Below are 23,010 nucleotides of genomic sequence, written 5' to 3' on the forward strand. Positions count from 1 at the left end.
CTCCTGTCCCTGTTCCCTGGAGCAGAGCCTCCCCTGGCTGTCCCCTCCTGTCAGGAGCTGTGCAGAGCCACAAGGTCCCCCCTGAGCCTCCTTTTCTCCAGGCTGAGCCCCTTCCCAGCTCCCTCAGCCTCTCCTGGGGTTCCAGACCCTTCCCCAGCTCCGTTCCCTTCTCTGGACACGCTCCAATGCCTCAATGTCCTCCTTGGAGTGTGGTGCTCAAAACTGACCCCAGGATATGAGGTGTGGAATAGCTTTAAGCTGAAAAAGGGTAGATTTAACCCAGTTATTAGGAACAAATCGTTCCCTGGCATGGTGGGCAGGCCCTGGCACTGGGTGCCCAGAGCAGCTGTGGCTGCCCCTGGATCCCTGGCAGTGCCCAAGGCCAGGTTGGACACTGGAGCTTGGAGCAGCCTGGGGTAGTGAAAGGTGTCCCTGCCATGGCAGGGGTGGCACTGGATGGGCTTTGAGGTCCCGTCCAGCCTAAATCTTTCTGTGATTCTGTGATTCTAACTCAAAAAAAACATAGAGAAATAAAATAGAAATCTGGACATGAATGTAAATTTGAATGTAATCCATCAGAGCATGAGCTCTTTTTAGTTTGGATTGTGAAACCATGTCCACACTTTATTTAAGAGATATATTTATAAAGAAAAAAAAAAGGAAGATTTGTGCATCATAGCATGGTACCTATGCAAGAAATTTAGCCATTGAGTTATAACTGCCCTTGAAATTTAAAGACAAAGATATCCTTTGTGCCGTAATGAAAAATAGCGTGGAGTTGCACTTCTTTCAGATGTCAGAACACATTTTAAAATATCAAACTTTACAGCAATCCATCTCATTCCTAAGCACAGTGATAGTGAGACATGCTCTAAGAAATAATTCTTTCTGCATCTGTCACTATGAAGATTAAGAAGATTCATCCATAAATACTGGATTAAAACTGAAGCTAATTTTGTGCTGAAATATCTACAGTGGTGTATCAAAAACCTGCCAAAACAAAACTGGTTAATTGCAAAGCAGATGTTTGAAGCATAAGAAAACCTTTTTTAAAATATTTTCCTTCTTTTTTTCCATCTTTTTTCAACTTTTTTTTTTCATACTTATGCTGTATTATAAACAACCTGATCTGAGGGTGAAACCAGTTTATATACCTGAGTACACAACAATAAACACATCTGGCAGTGTAAGAAAATTCTGATTTGGCAGGACCAGTCAGTGGTTTGGTTAATTGAACTGTGTTAGGCAACATGACAATCCTACTGAAACCAGGAAAGGAACACAGCCAGATCACTTCTTGCTTTCAGCAGCAATTTTGTTTAAATAAACTGACCAGTTTTGGGAGCTGTCTCCTCTAGATTCTTCTGGGAATTTTAGACACATGTCTTACAGAAGAATAGACTTGCTTTGGGAGCGAGAGGGATGAAATTTATCTGAGACTCTGAGATGTCAAGAGCATGCTGATCTCTTTATTTAAACCTGCTTTCCAACTTGCCTCTGCCTTCTCTCTGAATGTCCTCCCACCCTTCCTGAGAAAGTAAAAGCCAGGTGAGAGCCAGTTCAGCATTCCCCTTGTCAGGTCTGTCCTGTACCAGTGCCAAACACCAAAGCCTGACACTGGATTTTCTGATGCTGGGGAAAAAAAAAAAAAAAGACCAGTCAGTGTCAGCTGCCAGCATTACATCTCTGATCAGCAACAGGGATTAAGATAGTGCCTGAAAAGAAGTCACTAAGACCCTGAGCTGACTCTCCCTGATGTTAATTTAAATGCTGGTTAATTACATGTGTCACATCAGCAGGGTAGGATTACTGCACTGGAGGGCCTTTCCCCTAAGTGCTCTTGTGCTTCTCAAAGCACAGATGAAGAGGAGAAGCTGACTTGAGCCTCTGCCCTAAAGATTTGTCTCCCACTCTCGGCCTAGGGACAGCTACTATGGCAAAAACAAAATCCTGACAGAAATACAGCACTGTATGTAAACATGAGCCTTCAACTTTAGTTGCTTAGCAGTGGACAATTTCTATTTTTTTACTTAAAACTTTTCTGGGGAAAGGAAAATGAACAACTGAAACACCTCATAGTAGTCAAATGGAGCATCAAGAGCATCCTCTTACCACCTGCCTTGGAGATATTTATATGCACTAGTAAGAGCCTATCTCAGTCACCTCTAGACTAAACAGGCCCAGCTCTTTCCCTGAGTGCTTTCATTGTTGTGATCCTTTGTACTTTAACGATACCCTCCAATAATGTGGATTTTTTCCCTTATATAGTATACCCACATGATTGGGTGCTCAAATTCTACATTGCAGGAGGATTTTGAGGCTGCTGCTTACTTTCTGGTACATAACAGAGGGCATGGAGTGAGGGGAGTGAGGAAGCTGCCAGCCAGGGTTGTGCTCTGGAGGCAGAACTGGAGCAGTGCTGGTGCTGGCCATGGGGAGCCTGATGGCTGTGAAGCCAGCCAAGGCTTGTTGTTGCCAACACACTGAGGAAGAGCAAGATGTGACAGGAAAAGGGCTCATGCAGAGCCAAGGCAGCACTTTCTTGGGACAAAAAACCTGGTTCTAGGACAAAACAAATAAAAGGTAGCATCAGCATGGAAGGGGGTATGAAGTGATGGCCAAAGGTTGATTTGTAGGGGGGATGAGACCATAGAAGGACCCAGGGCATTTCATCATCTGGACTTCCCTTCCCTTCCCTTCCCTTCCCTTCCCTTCCCTTCCCTTCCCTTCCCTTCCCTTCCCTTCCCTTCCCTTCCCTTCCCTTCCCTTCCCTTCCCTTCCCTTCCCTTCCCTTCCCTTCCCTTCCCTTCCCTTCCCTTCCCTTCCCTTCCCTTCCCTTCCCTTCCCTTCCCTTCCCCCCTCAACTTCCTTCCTTCCGCAACTTCCTTTCCTCCTTCCTCTTTTTCCCTTCCCTTCCTTCCCCCCCCTTCATCCAAACCCTCCATGCACTCACAGCAGCAGCTCAGACACTAACACACCAATTTCCATGGCAATTCTCCAACTTCCTAACAAAACGTCGTGACACCATTATTCCTATTAAACTTACTATTTCTATTATTGCTATTACTATTGCTTATTAGCATTTTACGTTCTCTTGCGGACCTCGGCCGCCCCCTTCACCCCCGGGGAACGCTTCCCGAGCCCGTGTCGCTTCCTTCCCGTGGCGGAGTCACGTCACAGCCGGCGCTGCCTGGCGCGGCCCCGCCCGCGCACCGCGCGTTCCGGCGGAGCTCCCGCAGGTGGGTGCGGGACCGGCCGTACCCGACTCGGAGCGGCTGCGGCTCCTCGGAGCTTCACTCCTCGCGGTTTGCTTCCTCGGCATGCTGCTCCCCTGGGATTTGGTTTTTCGGGATGCAGCAGCCCCCGGGATGCGGCTCCGCTCCCCCAGGATGCGGCTCCGCAGCCCCTCCGGAGCGCGGTGCCCCGGCTCCTGCGGAGGGTCCGGTTACAGGTTTGCAAGTGTCGGCATCACCAATCGGGCTGGCTCCTTGCGGGGGATAGCGAGGAGGCCTCTGGATACACTGTACCCTGCTGGGCTCGCCGGCAGGGCTGGGGTGGCTTAGCTCAAAAGTTTCCAAATAGAAGTATTTAAAATTCTTATTATGTTATATAATTATAAGGTACATAATTCCTACATATGCATACATATATATACATACACACATATATAGTTTATATTTATATATATATTTATTTATTTAAAATATTTTATACTTTTTATATTTATTTATATATTTTTTTCTCTTTATTTTTCACATATATACACACACAAATGTGTATCTTACACGCACATATTATTATATGTATATGCACGCAAATATGTATCTTATATATAAATATTTAGAATATATTTCATTTATTCATTATATCTATTTATTATAGATTGTAGGTTATATATCTATTACATCTGTCATTTATTCATTAATATATATTTTATGTATTTATAGGCATATCTGTAGGTATATCTCTACATGTGTATATGTGTGTATGCATATATGTGTGTGTATATAATGTATACATATATGTATATATGTATAATGTAGAAATATTATGTCTATATAATTTATGTTAATATATGTGTGTATTTGTATATACATATATATTATAAATTTGTATACATATACATATAAATTTGTATGTATGTGTATATGCTCATAAAAATATTTGTATATTTGTATGAGTGTATATATGTATAAGTATATATTTATACGTGCATAATATGTATATACATAAAATATACAAGCTGTACATAAAATATATACATACCACATAATATACAATATCATTATATACATAATTAATATAGAGTATCATTATATACATATTATATATAGCATAATATACAGTATCATAACATAATTTTTGATACAATACACCAAAGCAATATTAATTGCATACTAATGACATATTAATATGACCTTAATATGACCTATATAAATATTAATATGTATTAATGTCATCAATATCTTAATATTTTAATATTATTGCTGTATTTGCTAATATGATAATGTTATAGGATGTCTAGCATCTAAGATATTAATATAATTTCATGAGATACATGGCTATATATGAAATATTGTATGTTGTGTTCTATGATATATATGACATATGTTATTCTCTATTATGCTACTATTACTATTATCTTTTAAGCTCAGTTACAAACTTTGCATTATGGTACCATTATGGTGTATTGTTTTGTGCAAATTCTGTATAGTATTCAGAACAGGCCATTACAGCAACCTGTTGGGTGTAATTTAAATTTTTTTGAATTTGGAGTGTGGCCCTGGACCAGATTCTAGGATGCACACTCCTGGAGGGATTACTGAACAAAATGTGTTACTCATTGGGATGAAGTGACATTTGCATCTTTTCTGGGATGGAATGCAGTGTCTTTGTGGCATTTTCCCCAGGTTACTGTACTTTGGAGGGGAAAATGCATGGAAACATGCACTGACTGCATAATATCACTCCACAGATAAAGCTCGCATTGCTGATGATATCTTTGAATTTCGAGCTGTTGCAAGAACCTGATTCTCCCTGAAAGACTTCTAGAGTTATGAGCATGTGCGGAAATATTTTCTTGTATTTTGCAGGCCTCCTCTGAATTCTTGTATTTTGCAGGCCTCCTCTGAATGTCTGGTGGGGTAAAAGCTGTGTGGGGATCTCCAAGCTACAGGATTTGCTGTCCCCACTCACGTGGACTCCCTGGTCTGTGGCTGTGTCACCTATTTTCCTGCTCAGCATTTCCTTGGCAGGTAATCAAATGTACACTGCCAGAAAATTTAGTTTCCTTGATGGCCATAGCTGGTTTTGAATGAGGGACAACAGGAGATAGGTGTGTTAAATGCCATCAACATGCATTCTGATATTTGCATCTACTTCATCCCCCCATTCTCTTTCAGCTGTTACTTAAAAGGTAAAGACTTCAAGAAAAAAAACATCCATGCTTCTCTTTCTGTGACTGATGCTGCGATTAAGTTTATACAGATACTTACCTCACCTAAATAATGGATGGTTTTAGTGTCACGACTTACTTTTCCTGAAGATGAGGATTTATTGGGTGATGGAAATTCTTTATTGGGAATTGTATCCAACTTGGCTTTGCAAAGTAGAGGATGGGCCAAGTCCAGACTGAAAAGAATAATTTGTTAAATATGTAGCATTGTGGTGTAGGGGAAGGTAAATTCTCAAGTTTGCAAGCATCCTTTTTTGCATTTATGTATTCATTTTTTCCTCTGAAGCAAATCTTTACAATTGGGGGTAGTCTAGAGAAAGATTCAGAATAGTGATATGGGAAGTTTTGTGCATTTTAGTGTCTTTGGTATCATTTTGCTTAGGTGAATAAATAGATAGACAGGAGTCTGTTTTCTTTAGGTTATTTATAAAAATGGCCAGCCAGTTTCATGTTAGCCCTGGAAACAGCAGATCCTTTCCTCGGTAGCAGTACTGGCCAGTGAAAGTTTGCTGCTGGATTCTGAAGGTAGAATTTCTTGTAATTACGTAAAATTGAAGTTAAGGCACTGCTGGCTGACTTTGGGTTGGTTTTGTTTGTTTGTGTTTTTTTGTGTGGTTTTGGTTGGTTGGTTGGTTGGTTTGGTTTTTTTTTTTGTTTTGTTTTGTTTTGTTTTGTTTATTTGTTTGTTTTGTGGGTTCTCAAAGCTTAGGTACTGATACTGTTTTATTCATTCCCCTTCAGCTGATGTTTTGGTAGGAGCTGTCCACAAGATAACAGCTTGAGGGATGAAAAAGGGATTATATAGGACTAGGACTGAACCAGAGCTGTTTTATGCACATGTATGTGTGATGGGAGGATGTGATCTATGGAAATCTGGGCTTTATTCATTGTGCCATCTACAAAACATTTTGAGAGCATCTTTCTCATTTGGAAGGCTTGCTAGGCTGGCAACAAAAGAATTCTTAAAAAGCTTTTCAGAAAGCAGACCTCTTTCTGACACCCCCTCCCCCCCCCCTCCATTTTTTATCTTGCATGTGAACAGGCCAACATTCTGTAAGCACTTCATGCCAAAACTGCATCCATTCTGGACTTCCATTTATTGTGGGTTTAAAAATTTTCCACATCTGATTGAGGCTCTTCCTGTCATTCAGGACTCCATTTTTCTAAAAGGTTCCAAGCTTGTCCATACATTTAATATGCAAAATCCCAGGCAGTCCTATTTCCACCTTGCTAAGTGAAACAAATGCAGTAGCTGCCAAGAACTGTGACCTTTGGCAGTGTGTGCTGTGCCAGTCACTGCTCAGTGACAGGAATTTTACTGCTCTGCCCCTTGCAGCTGACTCTTACTAATAGCTGCTGTCTTTCGACTGTGCAGGAAGATTGGTGAAGCAGTGCCCAGTCACCCATTTGATTTTTCTTGTGGTTGTGGATTAGAAATACAGCTTTAAAGTTTAGAGTCCACTGCAGTGTTCTTCCTTAGTGGTTATTCTGGATAAACTGTCCTCTTAAAAGAAATCTTTGTGATATTGGTACTGAGAGATCCAGTGAAGCAGAAGAGCGCTGGGCTCTTTTTTACTGAACATCCTAAACTGTGCCTAGCAGTTGCAATGAGATCCTGCTCACTCTTAAGCTGTTTGAAATTTGAACATCACGTTGTGTGTTTAGCTTTAGAAAATAGAGCTACAGGTAAGACAGGCGTGAAACTGAGCAGAAGCAGTTTGGCTTTGGGTACAAAGGATTCAGTTTGGTTTTCCCACTGTAAATTCTGATTTCAGGTGTCACGTCTGCTGGTAATCACCATGCAGACTCCCTTTGGCTTCCTTTTTAGTCCCTCAGTCCTAGAATGCCTTATAGAGGTCACATTAAGGCAAAAGTTTGGAGGAAGCAGTGTTGCTATTAATGACATGGTGAACAGGTGACTTCAAGACTCCAATGTGGCACCCTTCAATAACACTTTACTTATTTAAACTCTCCCAAAGCAATCACAAGCCCATCAATCAAGTTGCTGTTGCAGGGAGGACTTGGGGCAGTGTGAATGCTTTTAATTTTACCAAGTTAAATCATCTTGGCTACAGCTTTTTACTCACTGCAGAGCACATTGTATTAATATTCTGATTAGGTACAGATTAGTTTTTTTGATGGAAAAATTCGGGTAAGTAGACTATGTCAAATGCTGCAGCAAGATTACAGAGGTTCAAAGCACAGCACTTTGCATTTTTAAATATGTAATTCCAGCTGGCATCTGTGGAGCTGGAACAGCGTAATGCATTTATGTCAGCATTTGTGTTAGGGAATTTAAAACAGGCATTTTGACAAGAAAACATAGGTGTTTTGTTGTTCTTTCTTATTTTTTTAATGGAACTGCTGGTTTTTGAGCTGCACAATGTTTCTGGCCTGCCACATAGCAAACCACCTCCCTGATGAATGTGTTGATACCATGAGCATAAAAACCTGGGGATGAATGGTTTGGCTGTGTGTGATTTAGAGCCGCCACGGAAGCGTCACATTTATCCTGACATTAAATTTCATGAGCTATAACTTGGCGCAGAACAACTCAGAGTTTTATTTCTTCTGCCTGAGACAGGATGATGGTGCTCTGTTTTTTGAGCAGAGCCCTGCCACGAGCCAGGCATTCACCCAGCCTACTGGGGAGACAACTCTGCTCAGCCAGCACAAATAAGCCAGTGTTGACTTTATTCACCAAGGTAAGAGCTGTTCATACAATAAAGCTGGGCAAGACTGTATGTTTGTCCACTCTGATACACAGGAATTACAGAGTAAATGGCTAGTCCTTGCCTTTTCCCTCCCACCCCCACCTTCAAAGTAGTGTTGGGCATTTTACTTAGTGGGTTTCTGCACACCAGGCTTTGCTGCACAGTCCTGCTCTCATTGTAGCAAGTAAGAATTAGCAATCAACAAATATTTCAGGACAGTTTTGCCTCTGTGACTCTATGGTTCATTTACTAGTAGAAGATTTGGCCCAGCTGTGCCAGTGTTTCACCCTGAAAATGGAGAACAGACATGAATTGTTATACACAACCTGCCAACCACAAGCATCAACAGTCAAAGTAGGCTCTTCAAAGTGCTCATGCTTAATTTCAGCACCACCTGTGAGACTCTAAAATGTATCCAATTAGTGTTGGGAGCATGTGAGGGAAAAGTAGATTTTCTTTTACCCTCTTTTTTTGCTTTATTGGCAACTGATAAAACATGGGTAGGATTCCTAGGCATGTTTAGAAAACAGATGAGATGAGCAGGAAGGGTCATTTGTGCACTGTCACGTTCCATGAATAGTTTTCAATTATTACCTGCATAGTTCTGCAGTTTTATAAAGGATGGTACAGAGTGGGTTATGCTGAATTTATGTGGTTGTTGCAGCTTTCAAGAGGAGAATAACTACAAATGCAAAGCACTGAGAGTGCTGACATCAGTGTGGTGGTTTTAGATATGATTAAAATTATTTCCTCCTCCTGCATAGTGTTTTTTTCATTCCATCTATAACCATAAAGAAGTGTTTAAACTGTGTGACAAATGAATAGGTTAAAAATAATAGGTCAGCATCCATTTAATAACCAGAACTATACTTTAAAGTTGCAGCTTTCTCTCCCCCTGCCCAGTTCAGCCTCAACTCATTCATAATTCAAATGGAGTAAGGTAGGGAATAATGCTCTTACCTTTGGGTTAATAATTGGAAAAAATTATCTTTGTGTCGTAAAATTCTTAACTAGTAAGGCACTGTGTGAAATCAAATTTTCTAGTAGCAGATTCCCAGCAGTTCTCTGAAATGGCCTTTTGTTGAATGTGCTTTTTAACCTAATTCTAAATGTTTACTGCTAACTTTAAATGTTCAGTAGCAACTGCAAAGAAAAGTGCAGTCTATAAAAAAAAATCTAATCTACACTCTCTTATGCTAATTAACCCCTTGTTTGCCTCCTTCTTATTTTTAATAAGGAGAAGAGAGGAGGAGAAAGCAGAAGGGAGTTATGACTTCTGGATAAACTGATAGAAATTACCAAATGGGTTTCCCTTGTTTCCCCTTTTCTGCATTTGTGCAACATTTGCTTATATAAATCTACTTTTAGAAAAGATTTCACTGTTTGTTAAAATAATTCAGTTTTGATTTTCAGCCAGTACCATCTAATGCTTAAGCTTACCATGAGAGTAAAACCGTGTTTGTTTCCCAAAAGTTAGCCTCCTTTGCCAGATGCATTTATGTGCCTGGTATGTTGGGAAGCTCTCCACGGGCCTAGAGGAGCCAAGTGTGTCCTGTTTTAACTGGAAGGAGCCTGGTGTGTTACAAAACTGACGTGCAGGGTTCTGGGTCAGTTCAGATACATCTGTTAGACCAGTCCCTCCAAAAGCAACCAGGACTATGAAGAATGTGTCTTCAGTGTCCTGCATAGGTTTTCAGAGCATAAGGACTTGTCCGTGTGGGAAAGGCAATTTAGATTAGATATAAAGAAAAGTAGAGTGTTTAATCCAAAGTAATTCACATGCAGGAAATGAAAAATAGCTGTTTCAGATTAACTTCACATTTAAACAAGCTCTAGGAAGACTTTTCAGTGGAAGAAGGAGAAGAAGGTCTTTTCCAGCTGTGGAAGGTGTCTTGGGGCAGAGGGACAGAGAGATCATGTTCACCTCCATATACTTTGCCATGTGAATTATGGGCCAAATTCTGCTGCTGCAAACATTGGAGCAGCATGCCTTCATGAGAGTTACTTCTTCAGTTACAGCCTGGGTGGTCAGCAGAACCCAGATGAGGGAGTTTTCAAAAATGTGGGGTTTTTTTTGACCTCATCACAGGTCAAAACATTGCAGCTGTTTGCCAGTTCTCCCCACTGGAGGTTACTCTCCTTCCAGCTTTGCAGTTTGGAGGATCCTGCTTAAATTCTTCCAGGCAAAGCCTCCCAATCTTAAATTGGGAGCCTTCTTTTCCTGTTTTAACTGAGCCGTGTGTGAGACAGGCTGGAAGTTACTTGTGTGGCTTTCTCATTCCTCTTTTAGCAGGAATGGTACCTGCAGCTGTCTTCATTTGGAGATGACAGTGCTTTGAATATGACCAAAATGAGGGGTCTCTGCAAGACCTTTCAGATCATTCCTTTGGATCAGCTTTTAGAAGACTATTAATTTCCTCCATGAGAAATGGAATAGCAAATGTAAAATAATTAAATTCAGTGGCTGGATAGTTTGTTGGGGTTTTTTTCCAGCCATATTGCACTGATAAGTAATGTTTTAGAAAGCCCTAAGACAAGGTGCTTGGTGCAGGGAAGGGAACCTGAATTTACAGTAATGAATGCTGCTCTCTCTGTGTGCTATTTCATAGTACAAACAACTTTTGTGTTTTACTGCATGCTTTAAGCTACTCTGAATGTTTTCATTTAGAAACCATGCCCTCTGTGTGATGAAGCAAAAGAAGTTCTTGAGCCATACAAGAGAAGGGTAATGTATGGAAATTCTGTATATGTTTTCTATATGGAAAGAACAGTTAATCAGGATTCTTTCTTTGTAAAAAGAAAATTGCTTGGATTTATTTTCATCTGTTATTCTTTCATGGATGACCTCTTCAAGACAATTTCAGCATTGATTTACATAAAACTCATTATCCAAAGTCATTTTGTGATAATGCTCCTCAAATAAGTACTGACAAACTAAACCAATATAGACTATGTTGCAGTAGTTCTTGAAAACACTCCTTCTGTAAATACTGTTGCCTTGTCTGAAGGAGGAGTTTGCAATTTTATGAGCCAGGTTGTGGAAGGATGTGTCTAAGTGGGGCTTTGAATATTTGAACTATGTGACTGTAATTTTTGCCATTTTTCAACCGGGTTTTGATCTCTCTGTTGAAGGATGAAACTTTTAATGGAAGGATTGAGAGCTGTTGCACTCTGCTGCCTGTTTTGTTCCCAGCTGTGTGTTTGTTGAGGTTGCTGCCCACAGGAGAATGGTTCTGCACAATGGAGCAAGAAAATTCTGGGCTAGAGAGAGAGTCCCTTGTGGAGAGGCAGCCAAGGGTTGTGGCTATATTTTGTACTCAAAAAAGCAGGCCCTTATCTACAACCCAAAGAACAAACTTCAAGAAAACAGCCTTGTATTTCTGAGGAAAACACTGATCAGAAGACAAGCAGGTATTGTTCTTCAGTGTCCACTAGGAACTGACATATTTCTTCTCTGCCACAGTTTATTCTGCAGGAGGTGGATATTACCCTTCCAGAGAACTCAGCATGGTATGATAAATACAAATATGACATACCTGTTTTTCACTTAAATGGGAAGTTCCTAATGAAGCATCGTGTTAACATTCAAAAATTTGAGGACCAACTTAGGAAGCTGGAGTTGCAAAGTGGGGAAAACCAGTGAAGAAAATGCAGCTGCTCTGATGCAGATCTCAAAGGTGAAAAGAACTGTGTGAAAACAACCCCATATTCATTATGTGGCCTTAAATTTCTTAGGACATGTGAGTCTGAAAAACTTGAGTGACTTGTGTTCTGTTTTGTGTTAATCACCCAGCCCAGCTGCACCAGGACCCACCTTTTCTGTGCTGTTCATTTGCTGCTCTCGTGGGTTGCTGTTTTCACTGACAGAATAAAAGCTGCTCCATAACAGCAGATAAAGTAAACTCTGTTTGTATGGGGTTGGCATGGCCAGGTTTGGGTAGTGGGGGGTGGTACAGGGGTGGTTTCTCTGAGAAGCTGCTGGAAGCTTCCCCTGTGTCCAGCTGAGCCAGCCAGCTCCAGGATGGATCCTCTGTCCACATCCTCAGTGATGAGGAGGAAGAAGGTGAGAATGTTTGATAAAATGACCACAAACTCCATCCTCCATCTCCCTGAACCAACGAGGGGAAGGAGAAAGAGAAAACTGAGAGTGAAGTTAAACTGTGGAAGAAGGGAAGGGTGGGATAAAGGAATTTTAAAGATTTAATTTCCTTTGTCTTTATCCTACTGTGATTTGATTGGAAATAAACTAATTTCCCTAAATCTCTCCTGCCTGTGACAGTGATCAGTGACTGATCTCTCTCTGTGTTCTCATCTCAACCCACGAGCCTTTTATTGTATTTTCCCTCCTCTGCCCAGCTGGTGAAGGGACTTGATAGGGTGACTTTTGTGGGTTTGTGGCATTCAGCCAGGATCAGTGTTTTAAAGACTATTAGCACGTGTAGATGTAGATTAGATGTGTAGGAGAATTCCTTGAAGAAGTCTAGGAGCCTATCCTAAATGATAATTCAAAATAAAAAATAGGGCATTTACTGTCAAATTAAAAAGACACTTGATTAAAAAGATCACACACTCTCACTGGAATTGTCATCATCACAATTTGATACAGTTATTGCTAACACCTAACACTGAATGGTTTATTTTTCACATTTCAGTTCTGTCTGCCACACAGCTGCAAATCCATTTATCACGTGGCAAGAATGCCATTTTTTCAAGGATTGCTGCAGTTAGATTAGTTACATAGGCAGGCCTGTGAAGGAGACAGAATGCCCAAGTTAAACATATTTTCAGGAAGAAGAGAATGACATATTTAGGAAAAGACAACCATTTCAGGTTAAATAATCTGTAACAGATTGGAGAAAGTTGCTGGTATTTTGATGTACTTAATAGATTCTTTAACACAGAAACTAATCCCTACCTGCTGCATTTTCATTCTTCTTATCATGGTGATACTCAGTCTTTTCTTCTCACTAGGAATTTAAGCAGGTTCACTTGACAGATGTGTCTTCACAGAGGGAAGAATCCAGGTGCAATGCCTGGCTGGAACACCAAACAGAAATACTGCAGGATTCAAGAAAGACTCTTAAGTTTTGGAGTACGGTTTAGTAAATCAGCTGATCTGCTGTGGTGAAAATGGGCTGTTCCTTCATGGCCTCATCCTGCAGTGTCTTTACCATTTGACAAATAATTTTCAATCTAGTTTTGATGTATTCCCCAAGAAGAAAAACTTCTGGGGAGAAGGGACTCAGAAATTAAAACTTCCAGCTTAGCAGCTTCAGTCCACTCAGGTTCTGAAGCTGTCCAAGAAGCCTCAGGAGGGAGACCTGTGCCATTTTTTTTAGCAGAAAACTCAAGGTAAGGTCAGCCAGATCATGGATCCACAGTGTTTTTCATCACCATTAGCAGAAAACAGGGCTCTAGAGACAAAAACTTCTATACTTCCTGCAGATCATAATGCTACAGTCAAACATGTAACTGTTCCACAGGTTGCTGTTAAATAAAAGATCTGAATTATCTCTGTATCAGCAAGTGCCACTTGCCTTTCTTCTATGATTTGAGGTGCTTTTAGAGGGCCAGGTTTTTTCCTTACTGAGGTTTTGTGATAAGAGAACTGCATAGAGCACTTCTCAACTATAGCTCAAGTGCTCTTCTAAAATGTAACAGCATTATCTCAAAGATAGGGACAACAGAGGTCATGTGGACTTGCCCCATTTCCCAAAATACATAACTGACAAGAGACTGGCAGAACCCTCAGGGAGGTTTTTGCCTTTGTTTTATTTTAGTATGGTCTGTTTTGGGAAGGAGAAAAAGAAAAAAAAAAGGAAGCTAAAACCAAACTTCTTAATTATTTTAGAGTTGATGAATCCCTTGTTCCTTTTTCTGTCAGACTGTGGAGATTTTCCTCTGTAGCCACTGCCACATAATTTTCCCCCCGTTTATTTTGTAAAGTGAATGATAACAGGATTTCCATAATAAGTTTTGTCCATTTTATTGCTTTTATGAGTGAGATTGAGCTTTTCCATTAGGGCTGTGCTGCCAAAAACCTTCTGGTGGCTTTACTGTTCTGCACTTTTAAGACAGTGGAAACCCTCTTCTCATCAGCTTGGACGCAGGGATAGGAGATGGGAATGTGTCAATATGGAGTGTTGGTGGCACAGCCTCACCTTCATTTTCCAAAAGCAAGAAAGGATGCATCCTATATAAATTTGAGGGGTTTATTTCCCTTCTTCTTGAATGTAAGAAATGCAGCAGTCTCCCAGCACATGCATCTCTCTAATCAAATGTGTTAAAGTATAACACAGATATTAAAATGAGAAGGTATATGCCCCTGCTGAATATATATTTATGGAGCAATATGCAACTTTATGAAAACTGGCAATTTACTCTCTTGACAGTGAGTATTGGCAGGAGTGCAAAACCTTGTAATGCACTATCTCTGTAGTAAAAGGAGAAGATGGATTTATTTCCTATTTCTGGCCAATTAAAAAGCACACAGACAATGTCCCATCTTCTTCCACTAACTATAAAAAACAGATACCCACTGGGCTTACTTTCTTCTATGTTCTGCTTCTCTCTTTCTTTGTGTCTTTAAATTGTACACAAGACATAGAAGAAAATGTCTCATTTCTTTTAGGCACAACACTCCAGTCACAGTGTCTTCCTGTCCAAACTGGCCTGTGGCACACAATCTCAGGTTCAGCTGTAATCACATGGCCATCTGGATTAACTACACGTGGAAGTAAATAAAGCCCCATGTGCAAGTGTTTACAAGATCATATATATATAAATATATATATATGCATATATATATAATTTTTTTTATTTCAGTGGCAATATCACTTTCCAGGCAGTTTTGCTTTATAGTCTACCAATAACATCTCTCTTCTTTTCCACCATGACCTGCTGGCAAGAAGGCTCCATCCCCTTCTTGTGAAACTGCTTTGCCTCATAGACCCAAACCTAAGTTTTTGAAAACCATGACTGGAGCTGTGAGAAAAGAACAGTTTCCAGTTAGGGAACTCCATTCTGAATAATGGCTTGAGCTGCTTTGGCAAAAAAAAAATCACAGTAAGAGCAACAAAACCATTCTCTGTCCTCTATCCTCACCTCTTGTAACATTTCAGATCAAATTCTGGTTCTTGGTCTGGATCTTCCAGAGATAAATGACATATGACCAGGTTGTCCAAAGGGTAAAATGAGTTCCTGCAGGAGACAAATACTCCCAGCTGTCTGTCTTGTCCATGGAATGAACTGCAGGGACTGAGGGCACTCCAGACCTTCCTCATTTTCCCTCAGTGCTGCCTTCTGGGGCACATATGGTTGATTACAAGAATAAAACTAAAAACCTCCCAGTCATACACGAGTCTCACTGAAATGAGACACAACTGCATCCACTCCCTTCTCCTGGGGAGAAGGCAAAAGAACAATGGTGTGACATGGATTACTGGAATGCACCTACACACGAGGTCAGGGTGTGCAAAATTCAGGGTCTTGCTACAGGACAGGTAGTTTTAGCCTGCCACATAAAGAAATTAGACCATGTAATCTTGAGCCAGTCCAATCCTTTCCCATACTTTCTCCCCTTCCTGAGTCCTTCCCAGGAATATTTAACCCAGGGACTGATTCAACAAGGTGATACAGCTGGGTTTTTTTTCTTCGGTTTTTGCTGCTGGCTTTATATGTTTAGTTGGTGTTGGTTTTTTGGTGGGTTTTTTGTTTGATTGTTTGTTTGATGGGTTTTTATGTTTTGTTTTGTTGTTGTTTTGGTTTTAGGTTTTGATTTTTGTTTTGTTTTGGGTTGGCTTTTTTCCTTCATATGACATTCCCTGAACACTCCCTGGGATCTGCTTCCAGAAAGGTGGCACATGTCTCTCCATCCAGTGGAGAAAAGCATGATGAGTCAAACCACATTGATACATACAGGTTTGTTTTATTCCCCAGACACTAATTCAAGCTTCTTCTCCAGGAAGTGAGACATCCATTGCTACAAGATCTCCAAGGTGCCAGGAGCTGAAGATCTGTTTGCAAGGCTGGGATCCAAGCAACTTCATTGATGTCCCCACTGCATTGAACACCTACACTTCTGCTTCATTTGCCTTACCTGCCTCCTGCTAAGGTGTGCTGAGTGACTTGGGCCTGCCCGGCTCTCCCTTTTTATTTTAATACACACAGGAATCACCTGTGTGCTGTTTCCATTCCCACCTGGAAGTGCAGCTGTGCTGCTGGGGGTGGACATGCAGGTCATGCAAATATAGGTGGGCATTTTTGTGCTTCACTGGCAGGAAAGCAAACCAGGGGCAGCTCTTCCCTGCCCCTGTGATTTGCCTTGTAGTAAAATTTTAGTACATCTTCCTGCTTTAACAGGGCAGCTGTATTCAGGGAACACAGCAGTTTTATGAAATACCATCTCAGCCCTGCAACAGTCCTTTACTCCCGAACAAAGCAAGCGTGACAGAGGCAGTGAAATGGAGAACTGTGGTTAGGCGAGGAAAAATATTAGCCTAGAGGTTTGTCTTTGGAACTTGGGGCTGTCATTTTTGATGCAGCTTCAACTGAGTCTCAGCAACTCTGGCACCTTCATCGGCCTCGGCATCGGAGCAGCTCCGGGAAAGCTTCTTCCCTCTCGCACTGTGGCTCTTCTGAGGTTTTTAACTCCCGTGCCACAAGAAAACGATGAAATTCCTTGATTCCAGGCTGGCAAGAAGCTGTCGCTACCCGGGCGCTCCTTTGTGTCGCTGCTGCTCCGCGGGTACCGCCAGGGGAGGAGGAGGAGGAGGAGGAAGAGGAGGAGGGGTTGATGGAGCGAGGTCCTGTGGCGACAGCCGAGCCGGAGGCTGCTGCTCCTGGCCCTCTCCCGTTGGTTTGGCCGCTTCATCCGTGTGTTTTTGGAAGGACAGCTGAGGGTCCTGGTGGAGGAGGTGAGTTCCCTTTCATTCCCCGGACACACAAGAATGAAAATACGTGGCTCTCGCGTTTTCTGTGCGGGAGTAAATTGCTGCTTCTTTCTTCTTGTTATTCTTCTTCTTCCTTATGTTATTGTCATCGTCATCATCGTTTTCCAGTAGTTCAGCTGAGGTTTGGTTTTAACTATTTCATTAAAAAAAAAAAAAAAACAAAAACAAAACAAAAAAAAAAAACCACCAAACACCATGTGAAGAGTAATAATGCCCAGCGTGAAGGGATCGGGCTGGAGGCTCTCTCAGGCAGAATTACCTTCCGGACTTCGGAGCCGGGGAGGAAAGAAATACAGTTTCTTTCCGTTCCAGAGGCTGTGACAAACTGTAGCCATTTCTGGGATTCAGCCTAGGAATTCCAAATCCTTTTGCCTTTTTATTTTTTAAAATTATTTTTCCTTTTAATTGCCGGGTTATCATAGGGCTCTTTGCAGATATAAGGGGTTGTGAAACTACTCAGTAACGTACCTGCCCATGTCAGAGGAGTTTAACTTTCAAAACAAATCAATTGCTTAAACTTGAATTTAACCCTGTGTTGCACCCTCTGGGGCTGCTGGTGGTGCATGCAGGATGTTTACCAAGTAGTGTCTCAACTTTGGACTGCACAGGGCAATCCAGCCATTCCCAAGTCATCAAACCAGTGAAAGCAGAGTATGTTTGTAATATTAGAGATTACTTGTTTTGGCAAGGATGTTTACAGGCCATCCAAGGTCCATTGGAATAAACAGGAAAACTCTCACTGACGATGACTCATGTCTGTGGGCTTTGGACCAGAGCAGAGTGCTGGAAATGTGCTTTGCCAAGTGGAACTCTGTAGGTAACACTCCCACAGCCCCCTTGGCTTGTAAAGGGAGTGGGATGAGGTGCAGAGTGGTGTCAGACAGAAACTTGTGGGTTTGTGGCTTGCTTTAAATACATTTGCTAATTGCACGTGTGTTCCTTGGGGTTTAACTTGTCACTGATCTTTAATTAATTGCCAATGGCTTAGTCTGCTGCTGTTTGTGAGGCTGATGAGGCAAATTGCAGCCTTTCTGCAGTAATTATTATTGTGGTGGCATCTTGGGGTGTGCAGTGCCTGCTCAGAAACTTCCAGGTGTGGGGTGCTTGTGTGTGGAGGTATCAGACTCACCTGGGAAGACACAGATCAGCTGGCTGCCAGGTTTCCTAGTCAGAAGGGACTTTTTCTAATGCCTTTTCTGATCTCTTGCTTATCACAGGCTGCACAGGATTTCACAAATAAATTCTACATCAAGCCCACGACTTCTGTGAGGTCTCCACCTGCCCCTATGGATGGACTCCATCCACGGCAGGGCTTCAAGCATGTTTGAGCCACTGCCTGGTGGCTCACAGGCTTGAGGTCTGAAAGGGTGAGTAATATCTTCCACTTTGAATGGCTGTAATTAGGCTGGGAGCTATTTTGATCTATCAAAATATGGTTCTGCAAATAATGCCTATTAAAACACATCGGGGTAGCTGTGGTTGTTGTGGCACTTGTGTTGGCAGAGCCACTTTCTCTTTCAATTTGTATATATTCTTGTTCTCTGCAGCAGATGCAAAGAGATGTGTGTAGTTTCTGTAGTAGCAGAAACTTCACCTGCATTTGAAAACACATCTATATAGTGTGTTCTTTGTATTCCTGCAGGGTCTCTTGATAGAAATTTTAGGGGGGAGCTGTTTCTGAATGATGTTCTGAATGGATTCATCCTCAGACCACCATTGATCAGATGAAAATATTACCCTGAAGATGACTCCAGCTAGTTGGAGCAGGCCCAGAAGAGCCATTGTGGGCATCCTTCCCTTAAAATAAAACAGATTATAGACCAATGAAAAGTATCTGAGAGCATCACAAAAGTGGTCACAGCAGATTTCTGCTGCCAGGAGAGTGTCCTGCTTTCCTTATGGAAACTGGCAGGAAGAAATGCTGCTGCTGCTGCTTAGACCCACAGTCTGAAAGGGAGGGAAATTATTTGTGACACAGTGCAGGAAGGCTTGTCACAAAATCAAATTGCTGAAAACCACCAAAGTGGTAATAAGAATGCTTATCAAGGGATTCTTGCACTGCTCCTGTGTCATCCTTGCTGTGTCAGCCCCCTTGGTGCTGTGCTATAGGTATTTTTTAGTGTCCTTGCTATGGTACACCCCTCCACACAACAAAGAATCTCATCTCTCTCTTTCTTGTGATTGCTGGACCTGTTTTTTAGAGCAATACAAAGCAATAGGAAGGGAAAAAGAGTATCTGGTATCTCTCTCACTTTGCTCTATTTAAGCTTTGTGCAAGGCAATGTAGACCAGAATTAATTACTAATTCTGATTATATTTTGTGTCTTGGAGATATTGATGATATTTTCAATTTCAAATTTATGCATCCGCAGCTTCATTTTTTTTTTCTCCACTGCAGCAACAAAGCCAGGAAAGCTCTTAAACACATGCCTATTTTAAGCCTGCCAGCAGTCCCTTTGACTTAATTCAGCTGAGTGGCCCAGGGTGGCCCAGGGCAATTGTTTAATATAAAATTCTCTCTGTCCTGATGGCAGTCAAAGTTGTTGTGCTTTTTTTCAGGTTATTTAGGGAAGAGGAGGGGGGGAAGAAGGGAAGAAGTTGTTTATTCCTGAAGCCTAACACAACTTAGCCGAGCTTTTCTGGGTAAACCCTCAAAATGGGGATTCTTGTGTGTTAAAAATTCTGGTGTCTTGGTACTTGCTTTCACCCTGAAACAACTCTGGGTTTTGTGTGATACTCATTCATTCCAGGCAGTTTTAGAAGGCCTTGTTCATTCCTACAACACTTAATTATAACAAAACCACTGTTAGATCTGCCTCAGACATGTCTGTTTCTGACCTGGAGTGTGTCCATGCCTTGGCACTTTACCATCCTTCCACACTTCCTTGTCTTCACCTTTTTTCTGCATAATGTCTTGCACTTTCCTGTTTTGTTCCCAATTTACCAGTATTTACCTCTCAGTTTTGCTTTCTTTGATAGCCTTCCCCTGCTAAAACACAGCTGGCAGAACCAGTATATTTGCCAGGATCTTCACTCTGGTTTTGTGTTTTCCTCTTCTCTGTTCAGTGTCAGCCTGCACACTCTGAGCAGCTCAGGACAAGGATTTCAGTCAGATTTCTCCTTCTGTGTTTGTCCCCATGCTTGGACATCAGCGTGGTGATCACAGTGATATTTCTTTGATTATGTCTCAGAGCGGTGTGCCAGTGGAAAACTGCTCATTGGGTTTCTAGTGCAACAGTTTGGGGGATAATTCAGCATCCGAATCTGTGAGTTACCAGTGGAAAGGAGGGAACAAGGATCAGCACCAGGGTTAAAGGGAATGTAGCAGTGACACTGATGAAATTTGACTAATATGGGGCAATCGTGGCCCACTTGGTTTGCTGAATATCACCTCATAAATTCCTGGTCTTTGGACCCTCCCTGGCTCTTGAACTGAAAGCTGCACTTTCCCATCCTTATTTTTCTTGATACATGGATGTTGTCATGCATTCCCATCTAACAGCAGTGCATTTGTTATGCTCTGTTCTGAGAAATGATGATTACTAGCACATTTCTTTCCTAACAGCCAACTTCCTCTTGGAGTTGTCACTCAGTTTTATTTGCTTATACCACAGATTAGCAATATCAGACTTATTCCTGCTGGTGAAACCCAGTGCTTGACACCCTGGTATCTCAAAATACAGAGAAAGGATGAGGGGGCTATTTATAAAACAGATTGTGGGCAAAACCCCTGTAGCCAGTATGAAATTATGAAGAAAATGAGGCATACTTGAAAGAAGTGATAACAAAAGAGCCTACTGATTACCTGTCTTTAAATTCAGTATTAAACTGAAGTTATGAACAAATCTGTCCCTGATATTACAATGTGGTAATATGGATGAATATCTGTTAATCTTTGGTCTCATTTGAAATGCTCTTCTGGTTTTTTTTTGTTTGTTTTTTTTTTTTTTTTGTTTTTTTTTTTGTTTTTTTTTTTTTTTTTTTTTTTTTTTTTGTAAATTAGTATTTGGTCCCTAGGACTGAAGCTACCACCATAAGGTATCAGTATTAAATTTTAAAGATTATCTCCATCAATTTTTAACAATCTCCAGTTATTAAATGTATAATGTAAACAGTTTCAAAATGTAATTTCCTAAGAGTTTCTGGAACACCTTTAAGCAGGTGAATTGCAAGCTGCTTTTACCTCATTTTGGAGATTTGGAAGAGCAGGATGTTGGGCAGCAGTGGCAGGGGAGGTGCAGAGCTGTTACTAATTCACAGAGCATTTCCTTTCTCAGGTCACTTACAGGTCAAAGCTAGCAAAAAACACCAGAGATTTTGAGTGGGCTTTGACAGATAAATAATCAGTATAACTCCAGCCAGTCTTCAGATAGGTAATTTTCATTCAAGCAGGTATTTAAAAGAAGAAGAGATTTAAATACCTGTGATTTAAAAGTATGAACATTTGACACAGTTTTTTAGACTTAATGATTATTCAAAATGAGGTTGTATGTTTTCCTTTTGTTTTCTAGCATTTTAAATGTCTTTTCCTTGTACTTCTGCCCCTTTTTGGATTGAATTCTGCTGCCTGCACCTCAGTGTCTGTGTGAGGAGATTTGCTGTCATGCAGCCACTACCAGTGTAAATTCAAAGTGCAATTTCTAGAGAGTTTTGAACATTATGCCCATAATACTTTTTTATCAGAAACACATAAGAATTGCAATTCTGCTATCTCTGTGAGGATAATATTAGCAGAGTTCTCATCATCTTTGCACTGTCCTTACTGAAGTCTTAGCTTTGTGTTAAGAGCTCTTCTAGAGGCATTCCATAAAATTAAATGGAGATTAAAACTAATTGATTTCTACTTTTCTAAGCCACTGTAAAAACTTGAATAATAAGTTGAGGAAATTGTCTTTTTGAAAGGTTTTTTTTCTGCTATTGAAAAATTTTATTACTAAAGAGTTTTTTTCCTCTCCCATCCTATAAAACTTTTACTAGTGGCAGAGAATCATTCATTATATGTCTTAAAAGAAAACCATAAACAATAAGAAATAAGAATCAATGTGATTATTGAGCACAGTTTATATCCCCAAAGTTTCAGTAATGCAGAAGAAAATTACAGGAGAACTTTCAGCATCTCATTTATTATATTCTGCTGATATTAGTCATGGTGAGTTTCTGGCTAGAAAGACGAAAAATGAAGTTTTCATATTTAAGATCTGATATTTAAGCTTTGAAAAATCCCATGAAAAAATAGAATGAGGAGGTGATTTAGTGGTGTAACATGGGACAGGAAATGTCACAGCCTTTAGAAGCCAAACCAGGGCATTTTGTGACCTTTGCTATTGCCCTTTGGTGCTCATCTGAAATCCACCATAGGCTGAATTTCTCTGCTTAGGAACAACCCTAGGAAGAACTTTTTCTTTAGTCATTCCCCATTGTCTGCAGAGAGATTATTTCCATAGTGAGGAAAATTGAGAGTGGTGCAAGTTTTTCTGCTGATAACCAAATCTTTGCAGCAGGATCTTCACTGTACCTTCTCTGATTTTTGAGTCTTCTCATCTCTGCCTCTGTTTCCTCATGGAGTAGCTCAGTCTTGGTATTCTTATCTGAAAATGCATTTAGAAGGGATTAGCTGAGGCATGGGAGTCAAGACACTTTTGAAATGCATAGCATTATAATCTGAAATAATTCAGTGCCCCTGTTAGGAATAGTTTTTATTTAATCTACTCATAATGAAAAGGGTCAATACAGTGTCAAGGGGAAAAATATTTACATGCAATCATTTGAAATGTAGGTAACTACTTTTACTTAAATTCCTAGGTTACCTCACATTCTGTTTTATTAAGTTAATCTTAGCTGTTAGGTGTCTGTTGCCCAGTCCAAATATTTGGCTCCTGTTTAAATTGAA

At 40.9% G+C, this 23,010-nt stretch overlaps 2 protein-coding genes across 4 annotated transcripts in view; both read left to right on the forward strand.

The window, feature by feature from the left end:
* Window positions 1-3,158: 3,158 nt before the first annotated feature.
* On the forward strand, window positions 3,159-12,433 carry CZH5orf63 (chromosome Z C5orf63 homolog). The gene is made up of 5 exons (XM_053932679.1): window positions 3,159-3,239; window positions 5,122-5,255; window positions 8,040-8,160; window positions 10,838-10,894; window positions 11,633-12,433. The coding sequence occupies exons 3-5, from the start codon at window positions 8,041-8,043 to the stop codon at window positions 11,810-11,812; spliced, it is 357 nt and encodes a 118-aa protein (XP_053788654.1). The 5' UTR covers window positions 3,159-3,239; window positions 5,122-5,255; window position 8,040; the 3' UTR covers window positions 11,813-12,433.
* Window positions 12,434-16,988: 4,555 nt separating this feature from the next.
* Window positions 16,989-23,010, forward strand: part of MARCHF3 (membrane associated ring-CH-type finger 3) — a 58,922-nt gene continuing 52,900 nt past the window's right edge. For all 3 annotated transcript variants that reach the window (XM_053932716.1, XM_053932714.1, XM_053932715.1), the window contains exons 1-2: window positions 16,989-17,084; window positions 18,338-18,487. The gene's annotated coding sequence lies outside the window, so the exon portion shown is untranslated. The remainder of the gene's footprint in view (window positions 17,085-18,337; window positions 18,488-23,010) is intronic.

Source organism: Vidua chalybeata, chromosome Z (assembly GCF_026979565.1).
Source record: "Vidua chalybeata isolate OUT-0048 chromosome Z, bVidCha1 merged haplotype, whole genome shotgun sequence".
Taxonomy (NCBI): Eukaryota; Metazoa; Chordata; class Aves; order Passeriformes; family Viduidae; genus Vidua; species Vidua chalybeata.

What these genes read in the sequence shown, in the direction of transcription:
- CZH5orf63 (XM_053932679.1), top strand. Translation starts at nt 8,041, where the DNA reads ATGATGGTGCTCTGTTTTTTGAGCAGAGCCCTGCCACGAGCCAGGCAT. An exon ending in TGTTGACTTTATTCACCAAG is followed by an intron (nt 8,161 to 10,837) that starts GTAAGAGCTGTT and finishes GTTTTCATTTAG; the next exon opens with AAACCATGCCCTCTGTGTGA. An exon ending in TTGAGCCATACAAGAGAAGG is followed by an intron (nt 10,895 to 11,632) that starts GTAATGTATGGA and finishes TCTCTGCCACAG; the next exon opens with TTTATTCTGCAGGAGGTGGA.